Source organism: Sciurus carolinensis, chromosome 1 (genome assembly GCF_902686445.1).
Source record: "Sciurus carolinensis chromosome 1, mSciCar1.2, whole genome shotgun sequence".
Taxonomy (NCBI): domain Eukaryota; kingdom Metazoa; phylum Chordata; class Mammalia; order Rodentia; family Sciuridae; genus Sciurus; species Sciurus carolinensis.
The window spans coordinates 203,900,698-203,919,520 of record NC_062213.1 but is presented as its reverse complement, the minus strand read 5'-3'; the positions used below and the strand labels follow the sequence as shown (position 1 = coordinate 203,919,520).

General features: G+C 48.0%; 2 protein-coding genes across 6 annotated transcripts in view; one reads left to right on the top strand and one right to left on the bottom strand.

Annotated features, from left to right (window-relative positions):
• The window catches only part of Per3 (period circadian regulator 3), a 56,590-nt gene extending 48,700 nt beyond the window's left edge, over positions 1-7,890 (top strand). For 4 of the 5 annotated variants that reach the window (XM_047541331.1, XM_047541297.1, XM_047541313.1 and 1 more), the window contains 4 exons: positions 79-187; positions 910-1,093; positions 1,437-1,587; positions 5,521-7,890. In XM_047541331.1, the coding sequence (XP_047397287.1) occupies positions 79-187; positions 910-1,093; positions 1,437-1,587; positions 5,521-5,604 (528 nt within the window). In that variant the 3' untranslated portion in view covers positions 5,605-7,890. Of the gene's footprint in view, positions 1-78; positions 188-909; positions 1,094-1,436; positions 1,588-3,316; positions 3,393-5,520 lie in introns of all 5 variants that reach the window. The other variant, XM_047541304.1, reaches the window with a different exon arrangement.
• A 1,698-nt stretch (positions 7,891-9,588) lies between these two features.
• On the bottom strand, positions 9,589-13,620 carry Uts2 (urotensin 2). The gene is made up of 4 exons (XM_047565927.1): positions 13,521-13,620; positions 11,335-11,445; positions 10,537-10,580; positions 9,589-9,717 (listed from the first exon to the last, which is right to left on the bottom strand). Exons 1-4 carry the CDS (start codon positions 13,618-13,620, stop codon positions 9,604-9,606), a joined length of 369 nt encoding a protein of 122 aa, XP_047421883.1. The 3' UTR covers positions 9,589-9,603.
• Between the last annotated feature and the right edge of the window lie 5,203 nt (positions 13,621-18,823).

The following is an 18,823-nucleotide window of genomic DNA, read 5'->3' as shown; positions in this document are numbered from 1 at the left end:
TTAACGTGAAGTGAAGGCCCTCCGGGTCTGTGGTGCTTGGAGGGTTAAAGTGCGTCTTCTCCTGTCCCTCCTCTCCAGCACTGTGTTCCAGATGGCTGTGGCAGCAGGAGCAGTTCTGCGGCTAGTGACCTCTCCACAGCCCTACCCCACAAGGTGACTCCGTCTGGAACTGGTTCTGCAGCCTCAGGTAGTGGATCTGGGACCCCAGTTCTTCAGACTCATGTCCCAAGATTGCTGTGTTGAGGCCATCTGATTTGGGCACTGGTGTAGAGATAAAGTTTTTTCCCCTTTTTTTCTTTTTATAGACTTTCTTGGGGTATATTTACAAACAATAAAATCAACTAGTTTTAAGTACACGAACAGGAATTCCCACAGATGTGCATACTTGTGTAACCACTTCTACAATCACCAGAACCTTTCCATCACTCTAGAAAGTTCTTCTGTGACTCTTCAGGCATTTCCTGCCCTGGTCCCTCAGGCTCCTGGCAAATCATTGATTTGCCACTTTAATTTTGCTTTTGCTCTAGTTTCACATACTTTGGATCAGATGGCATGTAGCCGTTCACTTTAGGCTTCTCTGAGAATGATGCTGTTGAGAGCCTTCCTTGTGTGGGGGCAGTTCCTCTGGCCACCGTGTGGAGTTCCCTCATGTCCATTCACCTGGTCTGGGACTGGGATCAGTAATGGTACTAAGTCCTTCTGTGGGCATATACTTCCATTTCCCTTGAGTAAATTCCTAGGACTGAATTTCAGGCATGTGCTAAGGGTATGGTTAGTTTGCTCAGAAACTGCCTAGCTGCTTCCAGAGCAGCTGTGGCTGGGACACTTAATGGGCTGGGTGGTGAGGAAGTGTCAGCCAGCTGCCACAGTCTTGGAAACTGGTCTTTTCATCTGTCGTTGATTTTACAGGAAGCAGTGGTAGCTGCATATACTTCACTAGTAGTGATGACTCTTCTGAAGTCTCTGAAAATGGGCAGCAATCTCAGGAGATACAGAAAAAAAATGCCTTTCCCAGTTTAGCTGAGGATCCCATCTGGAAAATGATAGCACAAACGCCGGAGTGCGTTCTGATGACGTATCAGGTGCCGGAGAGGTAAGAAAGCATTTTAAAAGAGACTTTGGTTGTTTTCTAATGTTATAAATTTAACATGAAATACAAAAGGATTTTAAACTGTTTTATACATACCCTTAGAAAAATACGTTTTGAGATTTACTTGTTTGAAGTCAAGCAGCAAATGATTTCTTAAAGCAAGGATCACAGTGCTAGTGCCGCACATGCGCAGATCCAGGCTAAAGAGACGTGTCTCATTGTGAGATAAAACGAAGCGGGGCTCTGCATTTCAAGACAACACACAAGTTGGAGAGCTTTTCTCTAGAAGAAAAGAGAAGCTGTGCCTTATTCAGAATGGTGAAGAGGTGTTGTTGTTTGTTTCCAGGGTTACGGAAGTTGTGCTAAAAGAAGATCTAGAAAAATTGGAAAGCCTGAGATCGCAACAGCCCCACTTTTCTCCTGGGCAGAAGGAAGAGCTAGCCAAGGTGCATTCTTGGATTCAAAGCCAGACTGTCCCTCGAGGGATGCATGTCCAGGTAAGCCCAGTAGCATGGCCGTCACATGGATGTGTTTTATGTGGGGAAGTATTCGTAATGTAGGTGTGTTTTCTCATGATCCACTGAAATTTTTAACCCTGACGATTGACAGAGGTGTTATTAAGGTTTGCAGATGTTAAATAATAGTGTGAGGTTATCTAGTTCTTTGGATTTTGAATTCAAGTCTTTTTGGCAGCAATTTTTTTTTCTTTCACAAGTTGGACTATTTGGGGGCAATGAAGAGTAATAATATCTGCTTTGATGTGTGAGGAGGGAGGAGAAAGGCGTAAGAGACATACATTTCACATATACATGCATGTTTGAAGAGTTAGAATTGAAGATTCACACCAGAGGTGGTGTTCACAGCCAGCAGGAGCTCTGCTGGGGCCCGCGTGGGCTTTGAGTGTTTGTGAACAGCTTCAGCAGGGAACCTGTCATCACCACTGTCCAGCCACCGACGCAGCCATGGTGGTGGAGGTGACATTTGCCCTAGTAATGAGGTCTTGGCTCCCACAGGTCTCATTGGGGAGGTTGAGGGGTCAGGTTAGAAATTATAACAAGAGAACAATGTGGGTGTTCAGAAAAGGATTCTGTGAAGGCTCGTGAAGTAGGCAGGTCACTGAAATCCTCCCCCCTCGCTTTTTTTTTTTTTTTTAATTTAGCACTTTTTAATCTTGTAAAATACACACGGTGCATGTAACGTGAAACTTACCTTCCTGACCATTTTAAAGCACACAGTTCCGAGTTAAGTACGTTGGTATTGTGCAGCCATTAGCACCGTCCTGCCCTCTTCATCTTCAAAACGGAAACTGCCCTCATTGAAACAAGTAGCTGCCGTCCCACTGCCGTGCAGCCGGCCGCTCTCCGCTGGTGCCTGCTGCCTGAGTCCTTCGTGCAGGTGGCGCCGCACGCTCTTCTCTGGTCTGGCTCGTCCGTAGACGTCCCTGCTCTCCTCGGCCGCTGTTGCATGGCCTGCCTGTCCCTCGTCTCACTGTCAGCCTGTGTCGAGGTCGGACGTGGACCTCTGTGGATGGCGTGTGGTTAGCCAGGCTGTCCACCCTCTTCGGGCCAGGCTCTGTCTTCCAAGTGGAAAGTTTGGCCCCTTATGTTTAAAGGAACTGCTGGTGGGGGCTCCCTTGTCATCTTGCTCTTTTTTCCCCACTGACCCTCCATTCTTCCTTGCTGTCTTGTGTTGGAGTGATTTTTTTGCAGTGAAATTTTAATTCCCAACTCATTTTCTGGTATGTATATTCTGTAATTATTTTATTCATGGTAACCATGAGGGTCATATTTAATATCCCAATGTTTTATCACTCCAGTTTGAATTTATTACAGCTTAGCTTCAATAACATTAAAAAAAAAACCCTGAGCTGGGTGCGGTGGTGCACGCCTATAATCCTAGTGGCTCAGGAGGCTGAGGCAAGAGAATCACAAGTTCAAAGCCAGCCTCAGCAGCTCAGCGAGGTCGTAAGCAACTCAGCAAGACCCTGTCCCTAAACAAAATACCAAAAAGAGCTGGAGATGTGGCTCAGTGGTTAAGTGCTCTTGGGCTCAATCCCCAGTACCAAAAAAACAAACCAACCAACAAACAAAAATGACTTTCGTAGAACTCCCTCCCTATCTCCTCTTTTCAGCAAAATTAGATTTTGTTTGTTACTAGGGATTGAACCCAGGCTGCTCTACCTCTGAGCTACATCCCAAGACCTTTTTGTTTTTCATTTTGTGACAGGGTCTTGCTAAGCTGAGGGTGACCTTGAACTTGGGCAGTGCTCCTGCCTAAGCCTCCTGAATTGCTAGGATTATAGGTAGGTATGCACCATCGTGCCCAGCACGAAGTTAGATCTTGATATATGTGTGTCCAAAATCATAAACTAATAACTATTTTATTCATTAATATTTTAAATGATGTAGAAAACAAAATATGGAATTACAAACCAGTTACCATAATATTAGCTTTTAGACTAGTTTTCTTTAAATGTATTAGTCTTTTAAATCACATAGAAAACAAAAAGTTACATGCCATGGTTCAAATAATAGTAGCGTTTATAATTGCCCCTGTATTTCTGTTTACTGAGAACTTTGTTTAATATGGCTTTGAGTTACTGTCTGTTGTCCTTTCATTTCAACCTTCAGCATTTCTCCCTCACTTTTTTTTTTTTTTTTTTTTTTTTTTTTTTTTTTTTTTTGGTACCAGGAATTGAACCCAGGGGCACTTTACCACTGAGCTACATCCTCAACCCTTTTTATTTTTTATTTTGAGACGGGTCTTACCAACTTGCTTAGGGCCTTGCTGAGTTGCTGAGGCTGGCCTTGAACGTGCTATCCTCCTGCCTCAGCTCCCAGCTAGCGGGGATTATAGACCTGTGCCACCACACCCAGCTCTCCCTCGCTTTCGAAGGAGTTCTGCCAGGTATAGGGTTCTCAGTTGACAGTTTGGGTGTTTTTAAGTACTTTAAATATATTGGCTCACTGTTTCTGGCTTCCAGAATATCTGCTGAGACCTCTGCCAATAGCCTCACTGTTGCATGGCCTCCCTTGCGGCCTTAAGGTGCTTTTTCTTTGACTTTAGACTGATTGGAATGGGTCTCGGGGTGGGTCTCTGAGGTCATCCTTCCTGGAGTTCATTGAGAGCTTCTTAGACGTGTATCTTCAGATCTTCCACTGATTGGAAAGTTCTTGGCCATTTCTTCTTCACACTCTCCTGCCCTGCTCTGCGGCTCCCTGCTCCGCGGCTCCCTGCTCCTCTCTCTGGGTCCCAGGGCACTTCAGTCGCTGCTTTCTTTCCTTTAGTTTTTCTATTCCTCAGTCTTGACAGTTTCAACTGTCCTGTCTTCGTGTTCATAGTTCTCTCTTCGGCCTCCCAAGTTGGCCTTTGAATCCCTCCAGCCAGTTTTTCATTTGCTTTGTCTTTTTCAGGTACAGAGTTCCTTTCTGGCTTCATTTTATGTTTCCTGTTGCTCTGTTGATATTTCCGTTTTGTTCATACATTGTCTTGGTTTCTTCCACATCTTTCTTGAGTTCTTTGAGCATCTTTGAGATCGTCGTTCTAAAGTCCTTGTCCGGCAGGTCAGCAATCTCTTCTTTGTCTGAGTAGGCTGTGCTCTCCTGTGTCTTAGGCCTGTGGTGGTGGTTGAACTAGACCTTGGAACCTTGTTGTGTGGTAGCTCTGGAAACGAGCCTCTTCCTCCTTCCTCAGAGCTTGCTGCTTTTGGCTTTTGCTTTGCTGGAGGTCAGCAGGAGGCACAGACCTCAGGACTTCCGAGTCCTTTGTTAAGTCTGCACTTTTCCCCAGATGTGCATGGTGACTCCAGATTCCTCACATATGTGGTTGTATTTGGATGTCCTAGACTTGAACTTTCAGCCTCTGAAGGGTGGGGTGGGGTATGCGGGGAGAAAAATGAGGGTGTGGAGGCAGGTAGTAAAAAGAGAAGGGCGCTGGCCCTTTAAATCCCTTGAGAGTTGCTTCATCTGGAGGGACAGGGAGAGTATACTGATGGCTGCCCACCTGAGTGTCTACCACCAAGACCAGAGCAGCCAGCAGCCAGAACACAGGTCCAGTTATTGGAGGACGGGGTCCTTACTGCCCACCCTGACTCTCACGAGCTGCATGCAGGCTGTTCCAGGAGCAAATGCGGGGCCGCTGGGTAGCCAGTGCTCTGCTGCAGCTGAGTGTGACCAACACCAACCACGGTTCACCATTGAGACCTTCCCCGGAAACTGCAGGCCTTCAGATAGACTCCCCCTGAGAGGGTACATGAAGAATGAGCCTCCAAACCAGTTAAGCTAACCTACTAAACAGTTTCTGCCATTTACCTCCTAATAATTAATACAGTGGACCAGCGTAGGTACTTTGAGACATGAGTAAGTTGAGGCCTGGCAGCCTGTGCCAGGGCATGGGCATTGTGTAACACACCTGCCTGTGTTCTCTTTGAGAACTGCGCCACCTGTGAAGACAGAGGGTCAGCTGGTGACGCTGCGGAGGCCCGTGGGCCACGTCCAGCAGAAGACAGCAGCTGAGCCACCACGAGGATGTCCTTGCACAAGCTTTCCGGGCACGTGTGACAGACCTCCCTGTGTGTATCTAAAGCCCGACTCAAAGTGACCACAAAGTCATCAACAGAAGACTTCCCTCCTTACTTTAGCAGACATCACTTTTCTGAAGCAGACATTGTATATTGAATCTTCTCTTTGTTCCTGATGTTAAAACTGCCAGTTAGACTCCTTTCTCGTTTAGCTGCCTTCTAGAGAGATCGATTGCCTTTAAAAGGTAGGTGTCTGGCAAAATTTTATTTCAGACATTACCCAGAATAAATCACGATGAGAAGTACAGCTGAAATGAGCCCACGGCAGCCTCGTCGGTCGATCTGTTGTGGCTAAGTCGTTCTCGCCCTAGAGCGCGAGGAGCAGCCACTCCCGCAGCGCGTTCCCATGATGGTCTCCACAGCACGTGCTCTCCCGTAGCTCAGAGAGACGTTCCAGTTTCCTGCGGCACGATCAAGCCCATTGTCCACCAGTAAATCTGTAAATAACTATTTTTAGGACTGAATTTTGACTACCATTCTTACAAATGCAATTTTACTTTTTACTTTTCACTGAAAGACTTTTCTAAAAAAAAAAAATCCACCAACTTAAAAGGGGCTTATTCTTTGGAGAACTTAAATTAGCATTTGCAAATATAATGTTAAAACAAAAGAACTCTTTATTCAACCAAGAGTGTTTCTTTTTAAGATTTTTGATTTTAAAATAATGATCGTAAAAGTGACAAAAGTTCTGTAAGTTAATATTATTACATAAGTGTTCAACTAACTGTTAACTCTTGATTTTCACTGAATTTATACAAAGATGTCTCTCCATGCTGACCAGAGGTCTGATTGGCACTGCCTTTTGTTTGCCCTTGAACAGGGTAAGTGTTCTTATGCCCAGTGAGGAATCTCTGGGAAGCTCAGCCACCCCAGCCTCCCCATCCCTCGGGATTCCGCGAGTCAGGAGTCAGTGCTTTCTGTGCCCCTTGCCCACAAGTCTCAAGAAGTGAGTGTTGACTTGACTCATTGACTCACTGTGGTGCTCTAGAAGTCCAAGGTTCCTTCTCAGACTTAGAAAGGTATGTGAGATTCACACCCGTGCAGAGCAGAAAAGGAAATAGAAGATGAAGGTCACAGTAACCTTATATTTTTTATATAACTTACACAAACTTACTTATTTTTTCTTTCTTTGCTTTGTTTTTTGTTTGTTTTAGGAAAAGACTTCTTTCTCCTTTGAAATTTTATAGCTTTATCTAAATGTACCATAATGATTAGGCAAATTGACCTTTTTGTGGAAAAAATGGACCCTGATTCTCCAATCCTGTAGCTCAGATTTCCTTCCCAAAGTAGTGGGTGTGAATTTAGTCTTCAGGTGTCAAAATCATTTTCAAATGCTGCCTTTGACATTTATTGGAGTTTTCTAAAATCAAGCATTCTCACACAAATCTTCCTGTTTTATGAATAGAGAACTCTCATATTCTATTCCATCTTGATAGTTAAATGACTTCTGGGGTCTTTGTGTGTTGATCCAGTTATTGTGGTATTTTTTTCCCTTGGTTAAAAAAAATTTTTTCCCAGTTTAAAAAAATTAGCCTGTCTACTGACGACTTTCTAGAGTAGTAGAGTTTTTAGTTTGTGTAAATCAGAAATGGCATTTGGAGCCGTCGGGGTCATTCTGTCTTCACAGGTGCGTGCTAAACTTTGTGTTCTTGCTGACGACAAAAGGCTTCTTTCTGCTGTTTTAGATGTTCGCTCAGAGTCACCTGTTGCTCTGCCTTCGTGCACGTCCTGTGGAGTGCACATGCCACTAGGCTGGATTGGACACGGTGCTTATCACAGGCAGATCTGCAAGACCACTCAGGTCTCTTCTTTTGATAAGAGGATTGTTTAGTGCTTGTAGAGATTGTCCCTACCACTGCTCCCCATGGGGCCTCACCCAGTGGAAGCTTTGTCGTTCAAGCTTATTAGCTTTTATATTAATGCCGTAGGGCTTGGTGATAAAAGTGTGTATTACAGGCTTCCATGTTTACATAAATACTACCCAAAAAGCTTTATTTTCTTGGGTCAGAGGTCACGATTTATGAAAAGCAAGATGCTGTATAAAGGGAATAGTTTTGCAATCACACAAAACTTCATTATAATTCCTAAGGTCAATTCAGCCCAAATCGAAATTTTGTTTCAACTGAATTTGTAATTATGTGATTTACTTGTTTTTAATGGCTATTAATATTTTAATTGGGAATCTTTTTTAAGTAAAACAATAAACTACATGTAAAACCTGTGGGGTCCCTGGTGGTGCTGTGGCAAGCCCCGGTCTTGAGCGTGTTTGGTGCCACGAGACGAGCTTCTCCTGGAGGCTCCGGGTCGCCGCTGTAGCGCGTGAGCTCTGTGGTGGCAGGCATGTCTCAGCCCTTTTCCCAGCGCACTGGCTCAGTTGATCCTCACTCCAGCTTGTGAAGAAATGATTGGGTCGTGTGTGTGTGTGTGTGTGTGTGTGGTAGTTTCCATGGCTGTTTAGTGCAATCCAGTTAGCATACCACTCTCACGTGTTCTGCAGGGTGAACCTGGGTTCACAAAGTCTGACTGTGTACCTTGGCAGCAGCCGGAAATCAAGATATGGAACAAGAGCCTGAGGGGCTGTTAACTCGTACCCTTTTCGAATCCCTGCCACCTCTCTGAGCAGCAGCGACCGCAGCAGAAAGGAAAGGGGTTCATTGTGGGTGTGCTCAGCAGCTCCTGGTCTCAGCTGTCCCTGAAATGAGCCTTGTTACAGAGGACCCTGCAGCAAGGAAGCAGATAGCTGGTTGGAGCACACAGGTGGTCCATGTGGGGAGTAAGGATCTCAATTTCATGATCTGACCATGGAGCTCAGTACCACTATGAGCAAGGGATTTGGGGATCACTACAAGGGAATTCTGCCTTTAGGCTCTTCTGGTGTCATGATGAGGCCCCGTAAGCTCCATAGCTGTGCTTGGTGTCAGGTGCTTCTGAGACAAGCACCTGCTCTCCACTTTTGAACCATCTTCCCTACAGATGTTCTCGATGTCTTAACTCAGGAGCGCTCCACCAGAATGTGCTCTCAAGAGACTCGTGATGACTGCTGACAAGATCAGGGCACGCCAGGTGCTTCCAGGTGGCTGGTGCAGCCCTGGTGCTGCGAGGGAGGTGGATGGACAGCCCCTGTGGCCCCTGTGGCACGCCTCTGGACAGTCTGCAGAGCCCTGGTGCTTGCCCCAGGCCTTTCACACATCTACAGACCGCATCACCGTGGAGGGGCTGGTGCCGGGAACTAGATTTGCACACACACGTGGGGTCTAAAGATTAATGGGGCTCGCTCTTCTGTTCTACAATCTTATATCCTGCCTCAGCCTTTTCTCTCAATAAGAAACAAAGGTATTTCCCCCTTTGTTACATGAACTGTGATTATTGAACTCCAAGGAACTGAGTTCCAACGTGCTTCTGTGTGAAGCGGCAGTGCGTGAGTGTTGGTATCTTGGTCGGTGCAGGGCGTGGGAGGCCAAGCACATGAACTTCCCCGGGGAAGTCTCGAGGGATTTGCCTCTCTTGGGTTTCCTCCTGGAGGTGTCACTCACTCTAGAGACCTTCCAAGCTATGGCACTGCTCTGCGTTTTAAAAGGTAACTTTTTATGTTGTCATTTTTAAGGGTGAGAGGACATCATAGCTGAGTTTGTTTAAATGGTTTGTAGTTGAATGATTTTGACTGAACTTCACTTTTATAATTTTTTCTTCTTATATTTGCTTCTGTTTATTTATATCTCTACTTTTAAATTTTCAAGAAATTAGGACTAAATTGAAGAAAAGAAAAATCACAGATTTCTAGGACATGCTTTCAAGTGAACTGGCCGCTCCGCTCGTTATCCTGCAGACCGGGGTGCTTCCCGGGAGCCAGCGGGGCGGCGGCCTCCTTTTCCCTCAGTGCTTCCAGCCGGGCGACTGTCCATGCCGGGCCGTGCTGAGGAGCCGTGCCTGGGCCTCAGACACAGTACTTCCAGAAGCACTCCACGGGGGGCCCGTGCTGCTTGTGCTGCTTCCTGGTTCTGGCCAAGAGGTGACTCAGAAGAATGTTAGGGTCCTGTCCAGGGAGAACCTGAAACCAGAACAGTTCGGAACAACCTCAGCCACAGAGCGAGCACTTGCCAGGGGTCCAAAGTCTCGCCAAGGCTCCCTCCTCTTGCAGGACTGAGCTCACTGCTGGCTGAGGCTGTTCTGCACGGGGACAAGCAGCCTAGAGCAGCCCAGAACCCCAGCGCTGTTGAGAGGGAGGTGGCCGGCTCCCAGGGCCGGCAGGCGTGAGGGGCTCTCACTGAGGTGGGGGTTGGCCCGGAGCTTCTTCCAGGCTCTTGGGTGATGCGGAGCTGCTGGGCAGACATCAAGAAGACAGGGACCACACAGGGTAGCCCACCTCAAGGACCTCATCTGTTTGATTTTTTTTGTTTGGTTGTTGGTTTTTTTTTTTTTTTAATTCTTACAACTTTACTATAACTTACCCCAAACACACTGGTATGTCCTTGTCACATTCAGGGTTTTTTTTTTTTTTTTTGTCACTGGGGAGGGGCACTCAAGCACTGAGCCACATCCCCAGCCCTATTTTATATTTTATTTAGAGACAGGGTCTCACTGAGTCATTTAAGCAACCTTGCTGTTGCTGAGGCTGGCTTTGAACTCACAATCCTCCTGCCTCAGCCTCCCGAGCCACTGGGATGACAGGCATGCGCCACCACACCTGGCTACATGCAGATTTTATATGAATCAAAAGTTTGAACAGATCAATGCTTTCACAACACTGACCAGTTGTTTTAAGGTGCAGTTGCCACAAGAACACTGGTATTTCCTGAATTCAGGAGCCTGTGAAATCAGGACTAGAAGGCTCCCCTTTCTTTCCTACCTCTCCCAAGCAGACGCTTACCTTTCTCAGATGGCCTCTTGAGTTGGAAATGTTGGCACTAGGATCTGGAAGACAATTGTGAAACCAGTTCCTCAGATCTGCTCTGCCTAGTGTGTGCTTATTTTAAAACACATGAAGTAGTACGTGGTTAAATCCTGTCTCATTTCCACCTCTCCCATTGCAGCAGTGTTCACTTGAATACAGAAAGGAAGTCTCACCCCTGCGATTCATAGAAGGCCTTGCATTTTTCTCAGCAACTTAGCAGTTCAATATTTTATTTAAAATTTTTCATAAAAGCTGAACTCCTGTCTGCTAAATATTACCTGTGGAAAGGCTCCATCTTGTTTTCCAGAATGTCCTGAGCATCATGTCTCTGCTGGGAGGGACACCAGCCATGACTGATCACTCTGTGTGACCCTGAGCATTTCACCTGCATTTTCCCACTGACCTTTCAAAATACCTTAAGAGTGGGTGTTTTTGTCATTACTGATGAAAAGCTGGGTTATAAAAGGATTTAGTAGTTTGCATAGGTGGAAAACAAGGATTTAAAATTGTACTTATTGGAAACAGAAAATCACCCCTGCCCCACCCACGGGGTCCACAGAGAGAGGCTGCAGGACGTCTGGCACAGCCTGGAGCTGGGGTGGTGAGGACAGGTCGCGGCCAGAGGCTGGCCCAGAGGGGAGAGTGTGGGGCCCCTAGTTTGGTTATTCCATCTACCTCGCCTTTACGCCCCAGTGCAAGGTTTCCTCATCTGAGCACAGGGTAAACCCGATTGCAATGAAGTCACGCCCCCTGGAGGCAGGAAAGTCAGCTGACCTGCGTCCCCGAGCCCATGGCCTCTCCCTGGGCCCAGCTCCTCTGGCAGCAGTCGCAGGATTTCTGTTCTCTCCAGCTCCTCCAGGCCCGACCTTGCATCTTCCTCAGGTGCTGCAGAGTGAGAATAGAGGCCAGTAACTCGGTCCAGGCTTCAGCTAGTCATTTCTGTTCCCCGTTGTTTTGGGGGAGTTCCAGCAACAGGGAGATGAATACTAGAAAAACTTCAGATGCAAAGTTCCTGATCTGAGACTAGTGGTATTGTATTTTATTTTATTTATTTGCAGTACTGGACATTGAACACAGGGGTGCTCTACCACTGAGCCACATCCCCAGTCCTTTTTTAATTTTGCTTAGGGCCTTGCTGAGTTGCTGAGGCTGACCTCAAACTTGGGATCCTCCTGCCTGAGCCTCTCGAGTTGCTGGGAGGACAGGCATGAGCCACTGCACTCAGCACTAGTGGTGTTTTAACAAGTGAAAGTACCACAACCCAGTTTGCAATCCAGCAGAACAGAGGTCAGGAGATGTGGATCTTATGTCACCTCTTCACTGCGTGTGACTTGCCTCACCACCCAGGAGGGAGAGCTTTGAGCAGGAGGAGAGCAGAGCCATTTAGGCTCAGTCTGCTGGACCCTCATTCCCTCTTTGCCCACTGCAGCTGGTGCTGTTTGCTGTAGATGTCTGGGGGTTGCAGTGGGAATGAGGAAAGAAGAGATGGTTTTTGTTCTTCCCATGAAGGGAGGGCAGCACCTCTCGCTCTCCAGGTGGAGGTACAACTATTGCTATTCTTGAAAAGAATCAGCTGCAAAACCACTTGTAAAGCGCTTGATTGGCGTGAATCCACAGAAGGTGCTTTTCCGTGTGAACTGTGATCAGCGGGCTGCCTAAGCTGTGCAGTGAGTGCGGGTGAGCCCCAGGGTGCTGGCACCAGCTCGGTGTCGTGGGCGCTGCCAGGCAGGGGCCCAGGCTGCGGGAGCCGGGCTGCAGCTCCGCGAGGCCCCGAGGGCTGCGGGCTGACAGCGGACTGTGACCTTGCCTGGAAGACAGGGAACAAACCACCCGAGAGGCAGCGGGCACATTCTCGGCACTTCTGAAGAATACTAACGAAGCCGGTCAAGTCTGATCATGAACAGCTGTTTACATCTGGAAGGGGTCGTTTATAAAGAAGCAAAGATCAGTGACAAAAAGTCTAAGGTAAGCGTCCACCTACTTGGAATTTGAGTTGCTACCCTCATTTCATATATTTTTTTCTAATTATTATATACGAGTGTTTAAGATGATATTAGTATCTGAATTTTCACTCCTGATTTCTTCTTTCAGTGTTTATCATCCCTTTTTAGATAATAGAGATTTGGTTAGTGCTTGGTTTTGACCAACAAGATGACTGCCAGTTATGAGCTCAGTGACCCCAGAAGTTGATTGACAAGGTATGAATGACTGGCAACACTCGAAAGTTATCAGAAAGCTGTTTGGAGAAACTTTTAGAGACTAGGAGTTATAAAATCAATGGCTTAGGACAGTTTTTTCCTTTATTTAAAAAATGTCTAAAAGTAATCAAAGATAAGATTAAATCCAATAAAAAAATTTTTTTTGGAACTTAACACTCAACCTTATTTCTTAAGCTAAACCAAGAGGTAGTAAAAAAAAAAAAAAAGTTCTACTTCACTGATGTGTGTTTTAAAATCTCAGCTTGGATTTGACTGAAGTGCACATGAATCCAAAGGAAAAGACATGTCAGGGAGCCCCTGACGTCCCTGCCCCTGCTTGCCAGGCTCCTGATCTTTAATGAGCCCTTGTGTTTCAGCCACACATCAGGTGATTACTTTTTAGTGTAGAATAAGAGAACATTACTAAGCTATAACTGGAACAGCTGATTCTGCACTCACCTGGTTCATTTAAAAATAAAAGTAATGATGTTTTAAATTGAATGCAATTTCTATAAATGGGAAAAAATATTGACCAATGCAAAAGTTTGAATTGGAGAGGTGACATGAAGCAGTTGGTGCTACTCTTCTGTGTTTACATTTTAGAAAGCAAAAACTGCATCCACTACTAAATCTAGATGTGCAGCAAGAGCCCCTGATATTCTTTGCAAAGCTGGGACTATCCCCATAAGCAGGCTCCTTTACAGGAACCCCAGCCCTGCCTCCCACACAGCACCAAGGGCCCGGCGGAGAAGATGATCTTACCTGGGAGCTGGAGGGACACGACGCTGGGGTCAGCAACGGGAAGAGAGAAGAGAGGATTTAAGAATCCTATAAAGAGCAAGCAGCAGGCCAGCTGGTACATGACTGGAGAGAGACCAAGTCCCCTTCTCTCCGTCCTGAAGCACTGTCGGCTTGCTCCTCTTCAGTCTGTGGTCACCGATTATATATATCATCCCATGACCTCATGTCGTCCCCTCCAGAAAAATGTAAATGTATTGGCTGTGGAGGCCAAAAGGCAATCACTTTGCATCGATGTAATTTTTCAAAGTAACAATTCATAGACAATAAATTCACTGTCTCGTTGCCTACTGTGCAAAGTAGGTAATATAAAGAACAAATCTGGCAAAAGGAGTAACTTGGCAGTGAATCTTGAGTTAGAGAAAGGGTCGGAAGTGAGCTGATGTGGCCAAGGCAGGAGACGTGGACTTATGAGTCTTAACAGAAGTGACGCAGAGTGTGACATGAAATATGTTGGTTCCCTTTATTTTCAGTCTTTTGAGTGAATAGATGAGTTGCCGTGTGGTTGGGGGCTGCCACGCCTGAATGACCACCTGTAGATAAAACAACCAGTTCCTTAAAATAGTGAAGATAGTTAAAATACACAGCCAGCATTGCTCAAAGCTCAAATTCGGGGCGCGCACTTGGACTCACAGAGACATCAGAGAAAGGAGAGCTGCCCATAAAACTGGACAGTGTCCATCGAGCAGGGATGGAGGACATACCCCAGACCCTGCTGATGAGGTCTTCAGAATTTGACCTGCTCACCGCTGCCCCTGCCCCTCTGCGTCCAAGCCCAGGCAGCTGCCAGTCCTCAAGTCTGCACTGGGGCCTAAGCCCCGTGTCGCGCAGCCAAGTGAGGTCATCATAAGGATGTCCGTTCTTTGCTCAAAACCCTCTTTTGACGTAAACATAAAAGTTAATGCCGTAAAACTATTCAGAAAGGAAATATGTAAGTGCCTTTACAACCTCAGGTTAGGCAGGTGTTTCTAGGGACACCAGCCACGTGAGAAGGAACCAGAGGCAGGAGGTGCGAGCTCGAGAGACCCGCACCCGGGGGGCTCATCAAGTCCACGGTGGCATGCTTGCGGACGCTCGGCAGGTCTCTAAGTGGTCTCATCACACAACGTTGAGGACGCTCGGCAGGTCTCTAAGTGTCTCATCACACACAACGTTTTGAAATGTTCTTATAAAATTAAACACGCTAACTGTGCAACCTGGTACCGAGTGGGCACTTGGCCGTACCGAGTGGAATGAGCACGGCCCACGCAGACACAGCCCCTGACGTCCACAGCAGTGAAGACCGGGGCACCCTGGTGTCCTTGCCCCTGCAATACAAAGAATCCACTCGGGCACAAAGGAAAGGCGTCTGCGCGCTGACCACATGCTGAGCAAATAAGCCAGACCCAGCGTGGCCGTGCAAGAAGGGCAGAACTGATCGACAGCAAGAGTGGCTAGGGAAACGGGAACTTGGATGACGAACTGTCCCCCGTCAAGGCTGTGGCTGCGTGGGCACCAACGTCAGTCAACACTCATGGCTGCGCACGGCACGTGGCTGCATTCTCCTGCATGTGGATGATGCCTGATAAAGCTGGTTTTTAAGAATCTCCGCTGCCCCGGGGCTGATGCTGACCCCCTGCTCTGCCCCGTGCACACTCCCCACCCTTTTCCCCGTTCTCCACCTTCACGCTTCCTGAATACATCTCTGCCTCTGGGCCTTTGCGCTGACTAATGCTCCGCCTGATTACTCCTTCCCCGTGGATGCGTAGCTCTTCCCTCGCCTTCTGCAGGTGTGTTCTAAAAAGCCACCTCTGCGGGGGCCTTCCCGCCCCTGCACTGCTGATCCCTTTGCTTTGCTCCATCTTTTCCACATCACTCAGCTCCTCCTGAGCTTGTCAGACATTGTGTATTTAGTATACTTGTGGCACTCAATAACTGTCAAGTCCATAGTATGCACCTGCCATGTGCCCGTCCCTGTTCAGGAGAAAACAGTGACCACATGAAAGAATCTTCTAACCCGAGGAGACAGGTGACCAGACACATGCACAGTGAAGGTGATGTTCTGCTGCTGTGAGGAAAAGCGAGCCATCGAGGAGCCTGGCCGGCCGCGGTCGGGTGGTTGCTTTCAGCAAGGAGGCCTCTGGGGAGCCACGTCTGGGCAGCTACCCAGGTTAATGCAGGTTGGCTGGTGAACACTGAGGATCCACCAAGGAAGCAGAGGAGCAGGGCCCTGACGAGGAGGTGTAAGGCGAGTCCAGCATGAGCCACTGGGGACGTGGAGGGCCACGGCCAGGCTCTGGCCGCTGACCAGGTGACCCGACAGGGAAACCAACTTTAAGGTCCCGGGCAGGGCGAACTCCATAGGGGCACTTCTTGGGCGTGTGGTGTGCACACTCCCCCGTCACACACTTCTGTGGGACAGGTGGCCAAACGGCTCACGTCTCCTCAGCTTCATCCCGTGTCTCTGTGTCTCCCGTGTACCGACACAGCTGTGGACAAGGACAGAGCTGGCCTCAAGAACCTGACATCCAGATCAGGGTGAAAAAAACCTGGAAACACAGGCCAGCATCTGACGCAGGGGAGCGTGGAGTGGCAGGCGCAGGTACCCCAAGGGCCTCTGCTCTCCCCTTCAGCGCCTGGCTTCCCACCCTCTCTCCCCCAGGGTTCTTGCTGTGACGTCGATCTGTTCAAATATCTCTCATTCTTCTCTTGGCAAAAACACCTGTTCTGTGTATACCTGGCCAGACGCACCTCTCCAAGCATGCCTCTCCACTGCCGGAACTTCCCTCCTTCAGTCTCAGAGACCATCAGACACAAGCACATCTTTAAGCACTTTGCAGTTCCTAGGAGACAGCCTTTGCAGGAGGGCATATGGACACTTTGCAAAAGAAAGGGCTGTGGCCCCAAAGGAGAGTGGTCCCAGAGGACATCGCCAGCAGAGTACAGTATAGCAGGAGCTAGTGTACGGTAGGGCTGCTTTCAGAAATACATCCTCAGGAAACGTTCCATTGAACTGAGAAGAAGTTACCTGAAGGCATCAGTGGTTGCCTCATCTGTAGTCAGGGACACAAAATCAAGGGCGGCAAACCCAAGTGTTCACAGAGATCAGAGGCCGTAATGTGAAGGAGGCAGGCCTGGTGGGTGACATTAGGGAGCAGTAGGGACTGTAGCAAAGTGGACATCACATGTGCTCTGAAGGGGCACTGCCGCTACTTGATGCCATGCCAGTGTGTTGAAGTCCAGATTCCAAGCCTCAGTATCTGCCAGCCATGACTTAATCCATAACCATCCCTTTTTAGCCCAAATATCCTCAAATAAACTTTGTATTAGTGGATCATAGAACATGCCAGCATATAATTTTAGCAATCATTAAAGTAGTACCTGAAAGATACTAACAAGTTGGGAGTTGGGGCTGTAGCTCAGTGAGGTTGGGAGTTGGGCTGTAGCTCAGTGAGGTTGGGTGTTGGGCTGTAGCTCAGTGAGGTTGGGAGTTGGGCTGTAGCTCAGTGAGGTTGGGTGTTGGGCTGTAGCTCAGTGAGGTTGGGAGTTGGGCTGTAGCTCAGTGAGGTTGGGAGTTGGGCTGTAGCTCAGTGAGGTTGGGAGTTGGGGCTGTAGCTCAGTGAGGTTGGGAGTTGGGGCTGTAGCTCAGTGAGGTTGGGAGTTGGGCTGTAGCTGAGTGAGGTTGGGAGTTGGGGCTGTAGCTCAGTGAGGTTGGGAGTTGGGGCTGTAGCTCAGTGAGGTTGGGAGTTGGGGCTGTAGCTCAGTGAGGTTGGGAGTTGGGCTGTAGCTCAGTGGGGTTGGGAGTTGGACTGTAGTTCAGTGAGGTTGGGAGTTGGGGCTGTAGCTCAGTGAGGTTGGGAGTTGGGGCTGTAGCTCAGTGAGGTTGGGAGTTGGGCTGTAGCTCAGTGGGGTTGGGAGTTGGGGCTGTAGCTCAGTGAGGTTGGGAGTTGGGGCTGTAGCTCAGTGAGGTTGGGAGTTGGGGCTGTAGCTCAGTGGGGTTGGGAATTGGACTGTAGTTCAGTGAGGTTGGGAGTTGGGCTGTAGCTGAGTGAGGTTGGGAGTTGGGGCTGTAGCTCAGTGAGGTTGGGAGTTGGGCTGTAGCTGAGTGAGGTTGGGAGTTGGGCTGTAGCTGAGTGAGGTTGGGAGTTGGGCTGTAGCTCAGTGAGGTTGGGAGTTGGGGCTGTAGCTCAGTGGGGTTGGGAGTTGGACTGTAGTTCAGTGAGGTTGGGAGTTGGGCTGTAGCTCAGTGAGGTTGGGAGTTGGGGCTGTAGCTCAGTGAGGTTGGGAGTTGGGGCTGTAGCTCAGTGGGGTTGGGAGTTGGACTGTAGTTCAGTGGGGTTGGGAGCTGGGGCTATAGCTGAGTGAGGTTGGGAGTTGGGCTGTAGCTCAGTGGCAGAGCACTTGCTGAGCACTGATTCAGTCTGCAGCACTGCATAAAATAAGCAAAGGCATTCTGTCCATCTACAACTACAAAGCTTTTTTAATTCTTTAAAAAGATATTAATTAAATATGTGGTTGCTATTTTATTTTAAAAAAAGGTCTGTGGAAGGGCAGCTGCTAGAATCCAAATTGGAGCAAGGTAAATTCTATGCTTGTACAATCATGTCAAAATGGATTCCATTGTCATGTATAACTTAAAAGAACCAATAAAGTTTAAAAAGAAAGGTATGTGGGCAAGAATTGGTATGTAATATTACAAAATTGAAAATAGCTGTGTTAAGGTGAAACGATTTTTTCCCCTAAAATCCTGTGCTGCTGACAGGAGCGTGTGTCTGCATGTGGTGGGGTGAAGCTCTCAGTGCTGGGCCGAGAGACCTGGGACTCGGTGACCTTGAGGACAGTTTCAGAGGGAGGCAGGAGGCAAATTTCAAACTACCTCCCTCCTTGCCGGAGGAGGCCGCTTGCCAAGCTCTGTCATCCCCTGGTGACTCAGGGGTCCTCCTGACAGTTATTAGTGACGGTTTTACAGCCTGGCCTAATTAAGTTACTACCGAGGCTTCAGCTGAGGAGAAAATCAGGTTCTTTCCTCCAACAGACCATCAATGACACTGGCACCTTGTCCCAGAAATGTCCCAAGCGTGTCATTGAACCACAGTGGTCCTCATGCAAAACACGGTGGCTTCACATTTACGTGGGACACCTGGGAACAGCGTCTACCTTGGCGGGCAGGAGGCCGTGGGTCAGTGGCAAAGCTCCTTTTAAACAGGGCTCTTCACCTGTGTGATGAAGAAGCGAGCCATCAACGCGTCCTGTCTGGGTGACCCTTGCCCTCGGAGCAGGAGCGAGCC

Excerpts from the sequence above, each read along its gene's own strand:
- Uts2 (XM_047565927.1), bottom strand. The coding sequence starts at position 13,620 with ATGTACCAGCTGGCCTGCTGCTTGCTCTTTATAGGATTCTTAAATCCT. Across the intron at positions 11,446-13,520 it reads CGTGTCCCTCCAGCTCCCAG|CACCTGAGGAAGATGCAAGG; the intron begins GTAAGATCATCT and ends CTCACTCTGCAG. Across the intron at positions 9,718-10,536 it reads CAAGAGGCCATCTGAGAAAG|GTTCTCCCTGGACAGGACCC; the intron begins GTAAGCGTCTGC and ends TTCTGGTTTCAG.